The sequence below is a fragment of the Cinclus cinclus genome, chromosome 2 (assembly GCF_963662255.1).
Source record: "Cinclus cinclus chromosome 2, bCinCin1.1, whole genome shotgun sequence".
NCBI classification, from domain to species: domain Eukaryota; kingdom Metazoa; phylum Chordata; class Aves; order Passeriformes; family Cinclidae; genus Cinclus; species Cinclus cinclus.
In genome coordinates this window covers 1779850-1799348 of record NC_085047.1, presented here as the reverse complement: position 1 = coordinate 1799348, position 19499 = coordinate 1779850, and the positions used below count along the sequence as shown (strand labels likewise).

The window sequence follows — 19499 nt, the reverse complement described above, 5'->3', positions numbered from 1 at the left end:
CCAAGCACACTCTGAACAGCTTCACATCTGCTCAGCCCCTCTCCAGGACTGGGTTCAGCACAGAAAGGAACCCCAGAGAGCTAATGGAGCACCTGAGCTGGGGCTGAATCAGGCTGCTCTAAGCACTGCTGTTTCTCCATCTCCACAGGTGACATCTCCATCAGCAAGGGCCAAAAGCATTTCGCCAAATCCTGTGCACCCAGGCTTTGATGGCTTCTCCTGAGCAGTTTGCTCATTAGGCCACAAATGCACCACAGACATTTATGCTCTTCCCAAGGACACGGTGATAGAAAGTGCCACCCTCGCCTGCTCCTCAGGCTCCCACATTTCCGAGATTCTGCTGTCCTTGGAGCTGAGATTTACCTTGTGCAGCCAGTGCAGGTTCATCTGCTGTCCCACAGCTATGTGACACAGTGCCAGGATCTGGGAGGGACAAACCAAGAGTCAGACAGAGGCACATCACCACCCTGAAGTGTCTGAGCATGCAGGGACATGCCACCATCCGAGGGGACGCCTACAGGAGCCAGGGCAGCCAGCAGGAAAGGAGACAGGATGGGCCAGCATATCCTCTCCAAAGTCAAGGATGTGGAGGACAAGGCTTTGCCCTCCAAGGTGCAGGGAGTTCAGAGCCTGGCCCACAGCTCCTGGGGTTGCAGGAAGAAGTGCATGAATGGATATCACCCTGAAGGTCCCTGGGATGAAGGGAAACAACTGCCACTTGTGCCCAGAACTGGAAACTGGGCCATCCTAGGGGAAACAAGAGCTGTATTCCTCCTCTGGGGGTATCTGTCTTTTCGTTTTGATCATCTGAGGTCGAAGACCATCCATTTCTCACTTTCAATTTTATGCAATTTAACACTAAGAGCAAGAGAATGAGAGAGGAATCACTTCTGGGCAAAAACTCCTTGACTTGTAGGTGGCCTGAGAAGCTCCTGGTCTTTTTAAAGCCAACACACAAAGCTCTCAGAAATGGGATTTCATTCTACTCACCAGTAACATTGTAATGTAGGTAAAGCCAGCAGCAGTTGTTACAAGGATTGGAATGGACCAGTCACTCCAATATCCCATTCGGTTATATAAAAACCTGGAAGACAAATGGAAAGGACAGATTAAGAAGCGATTCGACACCAGAACAGCCTCACTAAGGTTAGACAACACTTTAGAAAATAGATCTTTCAAGAAAAGAGACAGGCAGCAAAGAGCACAAGTGACAACCCAGTGCTTTAATCCCTTACGGAAATTAACTGGATAGAGAGAGGCAGAGAAATCCCAGAACCCTTCTTGCAGCTTCTGAGAGTTCAAACCTGACCTGGGTTCAAAATTTTCCACTGGCTTTCTTGGGAAAAAAAAAACCAAAACAAACCCAAAACTAAACCAAAACAACATCCCTAAATTGGCTTGGATAAGGGTTGACATTATCTCCATGAAAACCCTTTGGCGCAAGATAGGATGGTTTCGGGGGGGAATCACCCAATGAATTTTCTGGGTTCTTTTTTTGTTTTTTACCTCTTGGTGCCTTTTTTTTTTTGTCACAACAGCCAGAAATGCTGCATTATATAAATGCAGGTCAAACACTCAATCTACTCCCCAGCACTCAAATCCAACATCATTCATCAGCCAGAACCTCGAGTCTGTTCGGACAAACTCTGAGGTGATTTCTGGGGCTGTCCTGTGCAGAGCCAGGAGTTGGACTCCATTATATAACTCAGGATATGCTCTGATTCTAATTCTGTCCAGGAGTAAAGCTCCCCCAAGGGATCTGGAAAGCAAACCCTTGGGCTCAACAGGCATGGCCCATGTCCAGGTTCTCCTCAGGGAGTCCACAAGCACAAAACCAGGGATCTGCAGGGATTCAGACGTGCTGTTAGGAAAAAAGAGGGAAGAAAGGAAAGAGGGCTCCTCTGAAGTCTTTGGTGATGCCACCACCCAGAGCTTCCTTAGCTCTCAGTCCATTTAATTTTTTGCTCTGATGTCCCTTCAGTGCCCCCCTGAGAGCACCAGGCCTTCCCTTGATGTGCAAATAATTGTTTTAAATTGCTGGGTCTGTGGTAGTTATGGAGCAGATGAGCTTTCTCCAGAACCAAGGAGGAAAACATTTGCTACGCAGACTTGCATTTATGGTCCTGCTCCAGGGGGAACACAGGCAGGTTCACAAATTACAGCATCCTCCACAGTCTGCTTGAGCTAGAGTGAAGCCTACTGGTACAGTACAAATCTTAGACAGTGCAGATTTGAACTATAATGCAATCAAGTGTAGACACCAAAAAGGGAAATGCCACAAGCAATGTTTTTTTTTTAAAATTTACTTAAAAGTCACAAAGCACGTTCACTAACAAGGACCTCACTGATATTCAGCCTTGAAGGACAAAAAAAAAATTTTAAAGGCCTGAAGCAATATATGCTGGGGCACAATTTTGCCTTGTCCTCCTAAAGCCTATTTCAATCCCAGAATAGTCCCTTTGGTCCTTACAAGCTGAAATGACCTAACTACTGCCCAAGCTGCCTGACACACAGGTAAAAAGATGAAAAACCTCCTCAAGGGTGGCAGAGGGGACAGGCCCTCAGCGGTTTGGGATGAAAAATCTCCATCTAGAGGGTGGTGCAGAGCTAGAACAAGTCCCAGAGAGGAGGGAAGTCTTCCTCCAGTCTCCACACAGACCTGATGCTGGCAATGGGCCTCCTTGGGACAGCAGACACCCCCAGTCTCTCTTCACCTGGTGGGACAGGCTGAAGGAGCTCAGTGCAGCTGCCTGAACATGGCGTGAGCTGTGAGAGCTCCCAGGGATGAGCTCTGGAGGGCAGGAAGAAGCTCAGCATCTCCTCACACCAATATTACAGCAATCCCTTCTCCCATTTCCTCTGGCATAACTCAGTGTGCCATGCCCAGTGCAGAGATGCTGTTTGCCCCAAAGAGCCCTTCCTCTCCTCTGGGGCAGCTCCTAGCTCACCAAGAAATCCGTGGAGCAGAGAAGAAGGCAGCAGGAGCAAGCAGCAAAGAAGTCTTGTCCAAAAACACGACCCAGAAGTGACGACAACAGAGGAACAGCAAAGGTGCTGTTTCTAAACACCACCAGGACCTCACTGTGCCTCATCAGCAACAGGTTCACAGCCCTGCTGGAAATAAAATGATGCTTGCAACTCCTTCACACCCTGTATGGCCCAAAACTGCTCTGTTTCCACAGAGCCCATGCAGCTGTGCTGTAAGGGAAGAGGGCCAGGCTTAGACTGCACGACCCAATGGAAATTATTTCTCCCCCTTGCCTGGAACTGGCATGGCTGTAATTAAAACCTCACCCTGTGCTCTCCTCCTCCTACCCAGCCTTTCCACAGCTGTTTTCCAGAAACCCTGCTTGACCTCTGGTGTGTGGAGCAGGGATCTAAGTGGGGTTACAGCACACACAAAGCACTGACGCATTTTCAGCACTGCACGGCACTGCCTGAAATGCTGTTTTCCATCCAGAAAGCCTCTCCCAGACCTGTGGTGCACAAGAGGAAATACTTTCCCAGTGCTGTGCACAATCCAGATTGCGATGCATGGCACGGACAGGACTTCGGGCTGCAGGTGACATCTTGATGTGTTAAATCCTAAATGCCCCTTGCCTCCAGAGCAGACCTGCACATCTCCCCCCATTCCTGCAAGAATATTTGGGGACCCAAAACTTGGCAGCACTGCAGCTGCAGTGCCCATTCACAGCATTCCCAGGGCTTTTCCTCATTTCTGAAGGATTGCTTTTAGCCCTTTCACAACTTTAAGCTCAGACAGAGCTTGGTTTTGCACTGGGGTGAACTTGGAGCACATCACACCCTTTACTGAGGGTACAAACTGAAGAAGAGAGGGGTTCCAAAATACCACTTAAGAAAAGGCATTTCAATCATGCTTCCGTTACAAATAACCCAGAGACAGGGTGAGGGTTTCACTTCTCACAGTGTGGGTGTGAGCAAAGAGAAAAAGCCCATTTCCTCCTGGGAGGAGCCAGCTCACATCATCATGTTGGTAAACACTCTCCCTCACACAGCTCCAGCATCTAAAGCAGATGATTTATTCAAGGGATCAGCTCCCCACTGTGTTTTAAAGTACACTTTACATCTTATGTTTGACAAGAAGATGATGTCAAACCAGTTTAAGTTAGAATACAGCCCAAGGTGCTGTCAAAATGTTTTAATATGTTGCTGATAATAAAAGGGAGAATAATTTTCAGCACTGGAGGCAGCTGGCAACACCCTAAATTCCAACACATCCCACTGCAAAGCTCCTTTTCAGCTCCTTCCAACTTTGTATGCTATTTTCCACACCCATGTGCTTCAGGCTGAATTTTTGCCATGGATATTTTGTGGAATAGTTGCAGCCAAATTGCTCAGTCACTTTCAAATTCAGCCAGCCGTAAAGATAAACAAACAAAAACCCAGCCACAAAGTGGAGATGGGAGGCCACATTACATCTATACATAGATCAGGCAGAAGCAGCTCTCGTTGAGCCCCACTTCCCACCTCACTTTCCCTTTATCATCATTACAGCTCCATCCAAAGGATCCAGATGAATCCAAGGCTGCATCAAGCAGGTGCAGGATGGCAACCAAATTTCCTAAGGGAAGCTCTACTCACCAGTTGATTTCATTGTAGTCATTGTGAACTTCCCACCAGAAGTAAAACCAGACCAGGGTGAGGAAGAAGGATGAGGTGAGGATGAGAAACCAGAGGCGCTCCCACTGTGGAAGAAAAGAGAAGTCAGTGTCAATAGGATCCCATTTGATCCCAGCTGTTGAGACTAAGCGGAGCAAAGAGGAATTTCCAAAGGCAGATTTCACATCTCTGCTCTCTGGAGATGCAGCCCTGTTCCCCAGGTCTGGGCAGAGGGGTAGATTCATCTTACGGAGGGCTGGAAGAGCATTTTTCCAGCTGTCAGGGAAGAGGGGACATTTCCAGATATGGAGCAGGGGTTCTGTTTGGTGAGGGTTTTTGCTGATGGTTGTTTAGGGTTTTTCGTTTTTTTGTTTGATTTTTTTTTTTTGGAGGCAATTATTTAATTAACTTTTCCATTCTCACGCATCTTCCCTTCCCTTGGGTTTAGCTGGCTTATCTTAAATGACGAGTAGTTATCACATGGTGAAGATTACACAGCAGATTAGGGATGTTCCTACTCCTTATTCCTTCCCCTGAGGTGCTCAGATCCTGCAGAGCCAAACCACCCATCCTCAACATTTATTCCTCCCACCACCACCACATATTTTAAGTGTTTTGCAAACAGACCACACCAGCACCAACATTGAGCTTTCATAAACATTTCAAATTCTATTCAGTACATACAAAACAAATCCCTCAAATAAATCTCATCAGTGTCCCGGCTTCAATATCACGGATAAAATCCTAAAGCACATGGACACCAATCTGTGTCTTCAAATTGTCTCTCACCAGCACCACTTCCATGGGCTGCTGGTTGGTTTTACTCCTTGGCCTGAAACAGTCCACATGTGTTTTCATTTCAACAAGGAAAACACTGAAATAAATTCTGCATGGTAAACATTCCAACAAACCCTCTATTCCCACAGTGAACAAGGAAGGATGAAGACTGGAAAAGACTATGAGCAACTCTACCAGTATGAGCAACTCTTCTAGACCCTCAGCACACACTGATCTTTTTGGAAAATGCTCTTTTCTCTGGTGAACTGTCCTGGCTTTTTAATTACGCTAAACAATGTAACAATTGTGACAATAGAAACACTAAAAACTACTAGGCTTTGCCTCCCTTTCCTTGCTAAGGGCTGGAGTTATCTGCTTAATTGTGTGTTGACTATTTTTTATTATGCATCACCCAGGATACCAGTCCTGTGATACAGCTCCTCCTTGTATCCTCCGTCATAGAAAAAGAAGCCAAAAGAAAGCAATAAAAAGGGTTGGAATTGAAATTTCATTTTTGCTGTGCCAAAAATGAGGTTTTCTGCTAGAAGTTCCAAATTCTTGGCTGTAAAACCCAAATCAAGACACCAAATTTTGCCCAGAGAAGCTGTGGCTGCCCCATCCCTGGAAGTGTTCCAAAGGCTGGCCAGGGCTTGGAGAAGCCTGGGATGGTGGAAGGTGTCCCTGCCCATGGTGGGTTGGCTCTGGATGGGCTTTTAGGTCCCTTCTGATGCAAACCATTCCCCTCCTTCTGGATGCCTTCCAGTTTGTACACCTCCAATATCTCAAACCTCAATTTCCCCACAGTTTGTTGGAATTTTCTTTCCCCCTCTCCATTTGGGTCTAACGCCTCTCCTTGCACATATAAGTTAAATACTGGTTATATTCCCACATTTATTTGAGCTTTTCCAAGGCCGAGTGAGGTTTTAGGTACCTTTCATGCTGAAGATAAACACTGTTACAAAAATCCCACCCTCCAGCTCTTTAAAAGTCACTCTCAGCTGAGCTTTGCTGATGCTCGTGCACTAGATGATGCTGATTTGAAAAACAAGCCAAGGAAAACATTTTAAAACCTCTGAGCTCTTCCCATATATATAAACATAACTTCCCCCCCTTATTTACATGCAAGCAGCAGAGCTTGTGGCAAGCTCTCCAAAAGCTATTTTGGGTCTGTCCTTGGGTGTGCCCTTGCCATGCCTTGCTGGTTTTGTGAAAACCCAGGCAAACTCTTCTATCTCAAGGCATCCTTCAGTGAGTTCAGGCACAGCTTTCAGCAGGCTTTCAAAAAGCACAGAATATTTGATCTTTAAGGTCCCTTCCAACCATTCTCTAATTCAGTGATCAACAGACACTATCAAAAGGGCCCCAAAAGGAAATGACTGAAGACACATTTTACCAAATTATAGTTTGCCAGATTTGTTACTTTTCAATAATTCACAGAATCCTTAATAAAAGACAAATAAACCAGTGTTTCACACGCATTCTCCATCACTTTTGCACATCCCCAATCCCCACTACATAGCAGGTGGGAGTAAAACCAATTCCAGGTTAAGGGGTTTTGGGAAAAAAAAAGCCAAATCAAATGTTAAAAGAACTTGCCACAGAAAAGCCAATGTATGATTCATCTGTGACGCTGGTTCATGGATTTCAGCCACTCTTGTGCTTGAACATTTAATCTTGTTTAAAACAGCACTGAAATTCCTATCACAGGGGGCATATTTTCCAATTTAGGGATTAGTTTTGGTTAACTGAAGTCTCTGCCAGTCTCTTTTGCTGCAACTCCCCAAGCCACACAAAGCATTATTTACTGCAGTGGCACAGGAAAGCAGAGAGGCGCAGGAAGTTTATTCTATTTATTGTAGGATCTGTAGGAGATGTTATGAGGTTTAACTATACACACACTCCCACCAACCCCTCCTACAAGGACTTTCTCAATTCAAACTTCCAGTGTTAGAAATAGGAATTTCTCACCTATTTCATTCCACACAATCACACATATGCCAGGAGACACCTCCCAGCATGGTACCATTTGTGAACTAAATAAAGCCTTTGACCAGGAAATCCAGGCTCTCCAAAAAGAGTCTCTTTAGAGGAGGTTTCCTAGAAACTGGTCCTCTGCCAAAACCAACCTGCAGGGCCAATGCAGGTTTAGCCTCTGCCCCTGTGCTCAGGTGAGACCCCACCTGCAGAGCTGCCCCAGCCCTGGGGCCAGCAGCAGCAGCAGGAGGACGTGGAGCTGCTGGAGAGAGTCCAGAGGAGGGCACAGAGGTGTTCCAAGGGCTGGAGCCAGGCTGGGAGAGCTGGGGTTGCTCACCTGGAGAGGAGAAGGCTCCAGGGAGAGCCCAGAGCCCCTTCCACAACCCAAAGGAGCTCCAAGAGAGCTGGAGAGAGAGTGGGGACAGGATTAGGATGGGATACTGGGAAGAAATTGTTCCCTGGGAGGATGGGCAGGCCCTGGCACAGGGTGCCCAGAGCAGCTGTGACTGCCCCTGGATCCCTGGCAGTGTCCAAGGGCAGGCTGGACACTGGGGCTTGGAGCAACCTGGGTATAGTGGAAGGTGTCTCTGCCCATGGCAGGGGTGGCACTGGATGGTTTTGAAGGTCCCTTCCAGCCCAAACAATTCTACAAATCTACAATTTGAAGTGAGAACAGATAATCAACACTTAAGATCTTAAAAATCAAGACTTCCCAGGGTGAGACTGCATTGATCAGAAATGGTTATCATTGCATTTACATGTGCCCCTCTTTCTGAGGTTAAAATATTTTAACAGGATTATTAATCATAGAATTAGGCTGGAAAAGAATCCTAAGATCATCAAGATCAACCATATAATTAATATTTTTCATATTAGATATTAAAAGTAACATAATTAATTTTTCTACAGTGATAGCATATATAAATAAATTCAGTATATTTATAATTGACATTGGTTTATATTACACAATTAAGGTGTCACTATCAGAAGTCTGTCCCAAATCGCAGGCAGAACAGAGGGCTCAGCATGAGACACCATATTAAATTACATATTTACTACCACATGTAGTCCCCACGGTTGCTGAAATGCTGCACCATGAGCTCAGCTACCCCATCACATTTCCTTTGGACTCAGCTGGGAAGCAGGGGCAGTACAACACACTTGGCTCCAGGTCTGCTCCATGAAAGCCAAGAAAATCCAAGGCCAGAGCCAGCTGATTCCCTGGCAGCCCATGGAGCCAACGGAGCAGAAGGATTTTGGTGCACTGAAGCTGCTGGAGTCACCTCAGTTGACACCAGTCCTGAAATGCCATCCTGCACCTGTGCTGCTTGCTGGAGTCCTTGTCAGCTCATCCCAAGCAGGATTAGCATCTCTAAGATCCACCTACATTTCCCAGCCTTGGGATGAAACAGCAGAACCCCCTCCTAAGCAAACCCACACCTCCAGCTTCCTCACTGGCACTCAGAACCCACATAGAGTTTCAAAAGGAGCTGGAAAGAAAGAAGCCTGCTTTGAACTGGGAATGGGTCTGAGGAAATGCCAGTGCTGGATGGATTAGGGCTCCATTCCCACAGGGATGAGCTCACAGCAAACATTCCAGCAACGTGGGTGAAGATGGGTCCCTTCCAACACGTGCAGCCACAGGAGCTTTCCTGTGAAGGAACTCAAATGCCACCGCCGCAGCGTGCTGCAGTTCATCCCAGAACAGCTCAGACGGAACAGATGGATTTTCTATTCCCTCCCGGAGTCACATCCCAGTGTGAGGATTGCACTGGGATCACGTCAAACCCACTGTGCTCAAAGCTCTCCCAGAGCAGCTGAAACCACAGCAGAGTCCACCTCAAGATTTGACCTCAAGATTATATCTCAAGTAGAGGGAGGAGGCTTTGGGTGCTTGGAATCGAGGAGATCCACCTCAGAGCAGATGGGTCTTCCTCATTAAAATATATTTTCTTTAAAAGACTGAGAACCAGAGAACATCAACAGTTTGGAGCAACCTGGTCTGGTGGAAGGTGTCACTGCCCATAGCAAGGGTTGGAAGGAGATGATCCCTAAATTCTCTTCCAATCCAAACCATTCCATGATTCTGTGAACTCTACAAGAAGCCACCACTGAGACTGGGCAGAGGAAACAACCTAAAGTTGTGTAGAAGTTTAAGTCAGATAAGTGCAGTATTTGGGACATGCTTTTTATTTTAAAATAAAAAAAAAAAAAAGGAAAAAAGAGGGGAAAGGGAAAAGAAGTGGGGAATAATAAAAAGAGGGGAAAAAACTGGGAAAAAATGGGGAGAAAAGGGGGAGAGGGGGAGGAGAAAGCCGACCCTCTTATTTCTGGTGCTCAAAGAAGGCTCTTATTGAAGCCAAAGTGCCTCTGGGAATTCATGGCTTTCAGTCCCTGTAGAAGATCCTACCCATCTTCTATCTCCTGAGCACAGTGAACCTCCTGTTCATTCATTAAAATAATTAAATCACTAAATAAAAATCTAACTAGAACAGGAAGGAGCTTTTGAACAATGTCTTACCCCTCCTCTTCCCCCCTCCCCATTTTTTTTTTCTAATCAGAAAACCTCCAGTTTTTAAAAAACAGAAGCCTTTTAGAGAAAATCAAATATTTTGAAGCAGTTTCTTGCTGAAGGGCATCTTGGCTTAAGGATGGAATTTCTACTGAGAGGAAAGTGGAGGGAACTTGAGTCCTCCCAAAAATCTGGCAGCACCTTGGGCAGGGCATGCACAAGCAGATGGAAAACAGCAGCACATGGATCAGACCACACAAACAAAATCCAGTGTGGGAATCTTACTCCAGCTCCACACTGGAGAATCTCCCTGCTGGAAGTTTTATGCTTTTTATGTTTTTGCAGACAACATTCAGAGATATCCAATATAACCACACCCTCAAAACTTGGAAATGCAGCAAGGCCTAAAAAAAAAGGTATTTTATCTCCCTGCAGTGCATACCATCCTTGTGTCCCTAAATATTCACCAGCTCGGGCACCTGCCTTTAGCAAATGAATGGGGGTTTTTTGAGGGATCAGGGCCATGCAGTCCTGAACAACTGCTCTCTACCTCAGGAGCAAATCCAAGACCTGGAGTTGGAATGGAGCACCATCATCATCACTCAAGTGTGTTTTCAGAGCATTTTAATTCACTCCTGGATCCAACAAAGAGTTTATTAAGGAGTCTGCACTCCACTGTTTTCTGGCATTTTCAAGAATCAAATTGCTGTGGGCATTTATCAGTACTAGTCTGGAGAGGAAAGGAGGAGAGCAAACATTTATCCAGCAACTACAAAGGAAAAACTGATAGCGTAATTCCTCATTTCAGGATTACCCGATCGGGCCTCGTCCAAACAAACAAAATATTATCTTCAAGCAAGTTATTGAATCATCTCTGAGGATGAAAGATGACTCCATCTCCCAACAGAACCAGAAACTGAGCATCACCAAGAGCAAGTGTCAGCTGGAGTGTTTTGTCAATGACAACACTTTAGTCCCTAAGGAGAAGTTACAACTTTCATTATTAACTCTCAGTGTGTGAATCCTTAAAGCAGAGGCTTGCTCTGAATTCCCACCCTCCCCTGGCTTCTGCTCCAGGGTTTCACCACCACCCTCCTGAGGAGAAATTTCCCTTTTGTCCAATTGGAATTTCCCCTGATCCAGGTTGTGCCCATTGCCTCCTGCCAAGGGCTGTCTTGGCTCAAGTCCTCAAAAGCCAGCTTGGACACTGGGGCTTGGAACAACCTGGTCCAGTGGAAGGTATCCCAAGGGCTGGAATGGGATTGATCTTCAAAGTCCCTTCCAGCACGAAAAAATTATGATTCTGTGACATTCTCTACAGTCACTCTCTCCATAGCTGCTGAGAGCAGCAAAATCCTCTCTTCACACCTCCAGCGACACAACCCCAGCTCTCAGCTCTTCCTTCTCTGTTCCTGGCTCCTGTTCCAAACAGTTTGGTGGCCCCAATGGGTTAACTTCTGTCTGTTCTAAGCCTGTCATTGTTATAGGGAGCCCTCAGTGCTCAGATGTGTTCCCTCAAGTGTCCCTGGAGAGGAAAACCCACATCCGGCATTGTCATTATTAGAGCCCAGGGTACAATCAGCCTTCACTGCCAAAAGCACACCCAGCAGCTCCATCTCCGATTGCAGAGGGACACAACTGATGGAAAGTACCCTCCACACCAAGGACTTGAAGCATTTCAGTGAGCAGATCAAAATACTTGAGTAGCAAATATTGGCCTCACAGACCTCATGCACATCCAGAACAGAACCAAGGTGCCTGGGCTGAATTTCCCTCACCTAACAGGCTGCAGAGGGATGAGGATTTCATCCCTCTCTTGGACTGAACATTCAGGAATTCAAGAGAGTAGGAGGAGCCTGCAAGACTCCACAGTGCATCAGGCAGCTCCCCAGGACTTTGTAACCTGCCCAAAGGCTTTGTTTTCTCTCCATCCAACAATCCTCACCATCTGGTGCAAAGCTCGGCTTGAACTACTCATCCACCTCTTGCGTTTTACTCCTCAACTTTCTGCCGTCCCCCAGTCTTGGCTTAGTACTTCAAATTTCATAAGGAACGGGGTTTTCCCCAATTGCTACAGTCCTCTCCAGGCAGGAGGTGGAGTGACTGGAAGGATAAATTTGGGAGCACAACCAATTTGAGCCAGTCTGGATGCTTCAGAAACACTGTCAAAGCTTTTTACTCCTTGGTAACCCCTGTGGTCTTGCATTAGAGGCACCTGCCAGTCATTATGGGAAGAAATGGGAAGAAAAAAGAAGAAATTGGGTCCAACAGACAATGGGTCTGAAGCAAAGAGCAAAGCAAACCAAACCCTGCTGCTCTGGCTGCTGGGGCTTCAACACTTAACCAGATGTTTCCTAAAGTAAGTCACTGCACATCTCAGGCACATCTTGTTTGATTATTGCAAAGACTGAGCTAATAGTTCTCTGCACACCTTGTTAGAAAAGGCCATGAATGGGATTTCTGAGCTGTGACACGCTCCATTTAGAATTCCATTTAGCAGGTCCCAGAAAGCAGCAGAGAACATATTCCTGAAATATGTGCTCCTGCTGGGGCTGCTGGAGCTGAACTGCAGCTCAACAGATGCAACTCAAAGAAAGCCAGATCTCTAAAAATACCATTGTTACACTTTGTAGAACATCCCCAGCTCCCAGCCTCCAAAAACACAACCAGAAAGGGTAGGGCTGACTCCCTCCAGGCTCCAGGGCTTGCAAAGCTGGGAGCAATCAGACAGTTTTCCTTGTCTAAACAGCAAGGAGAGGAATAAAGGGATCCAAACTGATAAAGGGATCCAAACTGAGAGATCACCCAGACCTGCCTGCCCCTCCCTCCCCATACAACTCGGCCAGAGGACCAGCTTCTCTCTAGGTGCCCACCACCCAACAAAGGCAGCATTTCACTGCGTGCCCAGCATCCTCCACAAAAAGCAGCCTTGATGGCACCGAGATGGGAATTCCTGTGCTGTTCCAGACACAGAGCATAGCTGGAAACAGGGCTCTTTCTGGCTATTAGAGGTCCCTGGGGACTTTCAGCAGCAATAATCACGTCCTGGACCAGCTCTGCCTCCGGCAATTACGTCCTCCCTCTTTCATTCAAGGCAGAGGTAAACAAAAATCCCTGAGGGAGCCCCTGATTCATGAGGAAACAGAAGAGAGTGATAGGGGATCCCCCAGCTATCTCCCATATCATGATTTATTCTACTTTCACAGCTTCTGATAACATGTTTTTAACCTACTGGATTTTGCCCAGCCAACATAACCAGTACTTCTGGACAAACTCATGGAATGACCCAAGTATTCCAAACCCATTCCTGATGCTGACAAGGCACTGTAACCTCCTTTTTTACAAAATACTTTCATACTTGGAGGCCAAGGGGAGACAACTATTTTTTCCAGACTAAATAGGTCCAGATTTTTCAGTCTTTACTGATGAGCCTCATCTGGGAAAGAAAAAAGAGAAACAAACGGCAAAAAAAAACAAACAAAAAAAACCACAGCCCATGGTTCTCGCAGAGACCAACTGGCTGAGTTCCAAGGCTTGCCTGAAGTGGGGCACCTTGCTGGGCACAGTACCCCTGCTGAGCTCTCATCAGCATCAAGCAGCAGGAGGATTTCATCCTCAGAGCCTCCTGAGGGTGTTATTCCCGCTAACTCATCCCAGCCTCCTGACAGTCTTTTGCAAAGGCACATGATGTTGTCAACTTGCATTCAGCTGATGGTTCACTTTAATTAAAGCACCAGCATCCTAGGGCAAAGGGGGTTAGGATTAAAAACAGCTTTAATAAAAGCAGGCTCAATAAAAAAAAAAAAAAGACTATATAATCTACCTAAGAAAACAGACAATGAAGGTCGTTAAATGTAATGGTCTCAGATTACATTTACTCAAGAAAACTCAGAAAGGAATTATTATCAGCCGGAGAAACATTTCGTGCACATCCTGGGGATTTGGGAAGGTGTTTCCTTAATGGTCAGCTTCTGGCTTCACATGGAAATATTATATTTGGGCCCTACACCAGGCCTAGAAAAGACTGCAGTCTCTAAAAACCTCGAAAAAGCTGTGGCCCAACCACCCTTCACCTCAATGGATCACTAAGTGCCGGGGAAACAACTCCACATTTGCCTTTACCGATCCTATTTCTGTCCTGGCCCCAAACTGCTTTTGCCATTTGTCCAGCTGAGGCTCAGATGTGCCCGCAGCTCTCTCCTGTTGGGTGTTTATGAGTTTAATAAGCACAGCTTTATAGGAAGAACAGTGGATGAGAGAAATCCTGAATATTTATCCCCATTTAAAGAGAATTACTCCATTTCAGAATTGCTTACAGGAATTCTGTTGTAAAATGTTCTATAAAATATCCTAAATAATCTGACGTAGATGTCAAATAGATCCAAAGGCAAATGACTGGACTGGAAGAAGAAACAGTAAGTTTATTCCATGGACAATTCTTCCCTCGCATTTTACCCTTCATAGCAAATGTCTGCAGGACAAGTTCTAAAAATAATATTTTGTCATGATGCTTGGCACAAAATAAACAAAAGCGAATCAAGGATTTCTGTGCTGGTCAAAAGGGCAAGAACATCACCAGCCAGTGCTGGAAGGCAAAATCCTGACAGGAACAGAGGCAGTGGGTGCCATTCTTGGTACCAATATCCACTTCCCCTGGATTATACCTCAGATTAGTCTGGGTCTAGGAAAACCTTGCTTTGCATGACCAACAAATACCAGCCTGTGGTACCTCCACAGCAGGTGACATCTGCCCTCCCCAAAGCCCCCCTTGTGTCAGAGAGATCACTTTGGTGTGGCTGCACAGTGCCCACAGCAGCACACGCAGGAGGACAAAGCTGGACCAGGAGCATTGACACCAGAAGGCATCCCAGAACATTTCCCCACATGGAAACCCACACATGTTCTTTCTTCTCTCTCCATTGGTGGCACAAGTGACAGGCAATGACATATTAAAAAAGCATTTGCAAGTGTTGATCATGCAGCAATTCTGCCTGAAGGGTCAGCTGGTCTCCCGCTGAGAAGAGCAGCAAAGAAAATGCTAAAGCAGGAGGTGTCTAAATGCTTGTGTTATTCAGAAACCACTGGGAAGCACAAAAACCAGGACTAAAATAAACAAAATGTATAGGCTGATAAAAGCTGCAGCGAAGTAATGAAAGGTCTGACTTCTTCCCACTTCCCAGCAGCTCTGACACATCACACTCACATCACTGTGGTTGCAAGGGGGACTTTCTGTGATGTTTATAAATTCTGGCGTGGCAAAGTTGAATTATGCAACAGTAACAGTGCCATGCGTGTCTGGGCAGGAGCCAGGGGCTCCCCTGCAGCTATTTCCTCTCAGTACCCATCACCATGGCTGAAAGGCAAGCAGCCAGCTTGCAGACAAGAGAAACAAGTTGTTACCATCCTGTTCTGAGCAGGAGCAAGGAAGAACCTCAGCGCTCTGCTGAAAGCCTGGAATGCCTCAGTGTGGGTGCTGGAAAAGGCCCTGGCACTGCCTCATGCCCTCCCTGCTGCTTTCCAGAGCCAGGGCAGCACCTGAACCCTGCCAGCCCCAAGAGAGGGGCCGTGCTCAATCTAATCTGGTTTATTTCTCTACATTTAAAGTTGGAGCATCTGCAGCAAAAGCACAAAGATATGGGCAGGGAGCTTTGAGCAAGAGGCACTGCCAGGGATATGAGGAGCTCCCAAGTGAGGAACATTCCTGAGACACCTTTCCAGAACCAGAGCAAATTTAACATTTCACAGAACCACAGGAGGGTTTGGGTTGGTACCAACCATGGGCAGGGACACCTCTCACGATGCCCAGGCTGCTCCAAGCCCCCGTGTCCAGCCTGACCTTGAACACTGCCAGGGATCCAGGGGCAGCCACAGCTGCTCTGGGCACCCTGTGCCAGGGCCTGCCCACCCTCCCAGGGAACAATTCCTGCCCAATATCCCATCCATCCCCACCCTCTGGCAGTGGGAAGCCATTCCCTGTGTGCTGTCCCTCCATCCCTTGTCCCCACTCTCTCTCCAGCTCTCCTGAAGCCCCTTTGGGCTGTGGAAGGGGGTCTGAGCTCTCCCTGGAACCTTCTCCTCTCCAGGTGAGCACCCCCAGCTCCCCCAGCCTGGCTCCAGCCCTGGAACAGCTCTGGGGTCTCCTCTGGACTCTCTCCCCAGCTCCCAGGCTGGGGCAGCTCTGCAGGTGGGGTCTCACCTGAGCACAGGGGCAGAGTCCTCCCCGCCTTTCCTGCTGCCCAGGCTGGGGGATCAACCCGGGAATCTCTGCCAGGATGTCCAGTGAATGCCCTTGGAAGCAAAGCAGCAGCCTGGATGGCTGTTCTTTGGAGAGGAAACTCTGTTCATTTCCTCAGCATAAAATCATTTGCAAATTCCAGAAAAGGCATTTTAATCTGGCTCATATTCTCAGCTCTGTGGAAATGGGAATAATTATCCCTCTCTTCAAGAGCTGTTCATTGATTAAAGCACCTCCAATGGACGGTGGTACAGAAATAACAAATCTGCCAAACTGCTGTTCTTGCACCTTGCTGCACTCCAGAGTTTTTCAAAGCAGCAGCACAACCAGCCTGACTTTCCACCCCCCCCTTTCAGAGGACATTTTCTGGAAGTTCAAAAAAGCTCACACTGAAAATAAAGCTCAAGATTTCTCCTACTCTATCACTCACTGGTTGTAAAACATGCCAGGAAAAAAGTTCTAACCCTGCAGCTCTCCCACGTGGCTGTGGACAATTTGGATGAGCAAACTGCTTTCACACCATCTCTTTGCACAACCCAACATGGAATTCAGCAAGCTGAGATAAAGCCCCAGTGGTGGCCAAGAGAGTGATGGATCAGACACATCCCAGCTCAGGGAAGAATGCAGGAAAAGAATTCCCAAATCACCACTGGTTTGCAGCCTGGGCTTTTACAGACAATGGAAAAAAAGGCTTTTGGCTTCACATGCAGGATAGATGCAAATAAAAAATATTTCCAAGCACAGGAATAGATCATGCCCAGAGTGTCAACAGTGCCAACCCAAAAGGGCTGGGTTTTATCCCAACCACACGACCTCTCTCCTGCTCATGGAACAGAATATGGCCCAAAACGAGGCCCAACCTGTGCCATACCAAGGTATAACTCCTGCATTCAACGATCCTTCTCCACCTTTCGCATGGAGCAAAGCAGCTCTTCTATCTATTGCTTGGAAGGGAAGCTTGGCAAACATCAAAATGCTGCTGACCACACAGAACCAATTTTTTCTCTTCCTACTCTGTTCAGATCACAGCAAACATCTTGGATTTGAGGGAATGTAAGATAAATGCACAGGAAAGGAAAAAAACCATAATTTGACAGTAATTCAAATTTTACCTCCCCTGCACAGAAACCTTTGCAGCCCATTTCTCTCCTTCTTTTACAAGAGCAAAACTGCTTGTGCAGCAAAACCCACGACGGGAAAGTCATCTGCAGAGTCACTGCAAAGTCACCTCTGTGAGCTTTGTCATCACAATCCCTAAGCAGAGGTTTGTACCACTGAGAAAGGTAATTCTGGGGAGGAGTGGCCTTGAACTTGTTCTGCCTTTGGCTGGGCTGGGTTTTTTTTTTTCCGTGCATCTCAGAGCATCAAAACTGCTTCAGTGAGAAGCAGCTGGTGAGAAAAATGCCTCATTTTTCAATCAACAGCTAAAGCAGTCCGGGTTCTTAATTATGACTAATTATATCAAAGCACATTTGGTATAAGACACCTGTTTATTTTTCAAAATGAAAATGCAGCCAGCATTGCCTACACAAAGCACAGGAAAAGTGAAAACTGATTTATAAACCCACTTGAGGGTGTCAACTGTCTGGCTGCAGGACACCCACCCCAAAAAAATCCAATCCTTTGCCACAGGAAATATGTGAATTACCCCCGGCTCCCATTTCAGTGGGACTGATGGAATTTCTAAACATAGCACGTGCTAAGCCATATTTCTGATTTTTTTTTTTTTTTTTATAGCCTCTGCAGCAGTCTGGCTATTATTGCTCCAGATCTGCTGAGACAGTTATCGGGAGTATTTCACAGAGATCCATAATCACTCTCTGTTCCTTCCTCTCCAAAGGCCGGCCAGGAAGCTCAGAGGTAGGAGGTGCATCTGCTGCTTCAGCCTACAGGCTCCAGAGGAACCTTGCCTTGGATTTACTCCAGCACCGAAGAGGTTGCAGCTTTCAGGAGAACCAGGAAAAAAGGAGAAGCAACAGCTCTAAAGCCAAGCAGGAGCATTGTCCCTGAGAGATGCGATCTTTTACATTTTCTTGCTGCATTTAACACCCAAACAGGGCTGATTTTTCCCTTACCTGTCTCGTCACAGTGGGTATTTCCCAAAGCATGTCCCAGCTGTGGCCAGCACCTCTGGGAGCAATAAAAAGGATGGAGAGGACGAAAACAGGGAAGCCTGACATTATTATTTTTTTTTCCACCACACAAATCTTTGATGAGCAAAGCCTTCCTACCAATTGTTCATCCATCAAAGAAACAACATCAGAACTGATTTTCTCCAGCCTAGGCTTACTCCATCAAAACATCCTGCCTAAAGCAACGACTGCACTATGCCAAAGGGAAAAAAACCCTAAAAAATAATAAAAGTAGTGTCCATAAACCTCCTGCCAGCAGCCTGGAAGCAGGCTGTGGCCACAAGCCAACCTGATTTACAGCTGAGCTCACAGGAGGCAAGAGACAGGAAAAAGGTGGAATATGCCCCCCCCCCACCACCTCAAATTAGGAAGCCACAGGGAGAATTGCATATAGATGCTGGCATTCCCAGAAGGAGAATGGTTGTCAGAAGCAGGCACAAAACCATCTAGTTTGGCCAAGTCTCCAAGAGAACACAACTGGACCATTTACAGGAGCAGATCAAGCTTGAGGTCACTTACATGATCCAAAAAGAATAAAATAAAATAAAATAAAATAAAATAAAATAAAATAAAATAAAATAAAATAAAATAAAATAAAATAAAATAAAATAAAATCTCACTTTGGAGTGTGTCATGGGAAGGGACCAGAACTGGGAAGGGGCTGGAGCCCCAGGAACAGCTGAGGGAGCTGGAATAGGGTTCCACCCTGGAGAAAAGGAGACTCAGGGAGGACCTTCTGGCTCTCTGGGGGGGTTTGTCTGGAAATTCTTGTCCAGAAGTTTGGGTTCTGCCCATTAACAGCCTGATGCTTTCTCCTCACACCCCCCCTCTTGCATTAGAAGGTCTCCAGGATAAAATCTGGATGTCAGAGGAACTGGAAGATTAATTTCTGTGGCCAAGTCTTTTTCTTCTCGATGTGCTCCATGCTGAGTGCAAAACTGAGTTATTAACATGCAGTGCTCCCAGTTCACAGAGCTGATGCATGTGGGAAACCACCAGACAGACGTGGCAGCTGCCTGAGGTCAGGTGAGAATATAAAATAAATCTGACAGAATCAAACAGTAGCTCAGAGAAAGCTGAACTCTGTTTTCTGCTGGCAAGTATTTAAAAAAAGCAAATAAGCCTTATCAAAAGTCAAAATGATGGCTTGTGGCACACAAAAAAAAATGCTTCTGTAAACAACCAAACAGACAAAAAACCACCAAAAAACAAAACCCGAAACAAAATAATAAACCAACCACACGGAAAA

General features: G+C 46.4%; 1 protein-coding gene across 1 annotated transcript in view; it reads right to left on the bottom strand.

Moving 5' to 3' along the window:
• GDPD5 (glycerophosphodiester phosphodiesterase domain containing 5) overlaps window positions 1-19499 on the bottom strand; it is a 59686-nt gene that overhangs the window by 24820 nt on the left and 15367 nt on the right. The window contains exons 2-4 of the mRNA XM_062515292.1: window positions 4603-4706; window positions 991-1084; window positions 364-423 (exon numbers count right to left, since the gene is read on the bottom strand). Coding sequence (XP_062371276.1) covers window positions 364-423; window positions 991-1084; window positions 4603-4706 — 258 coding nt within the window. The remainder of the gene's footprint in view (window positions 1-363; window positions 424-990; window positions 1085-4602; window positions 4707-19499) is intronic.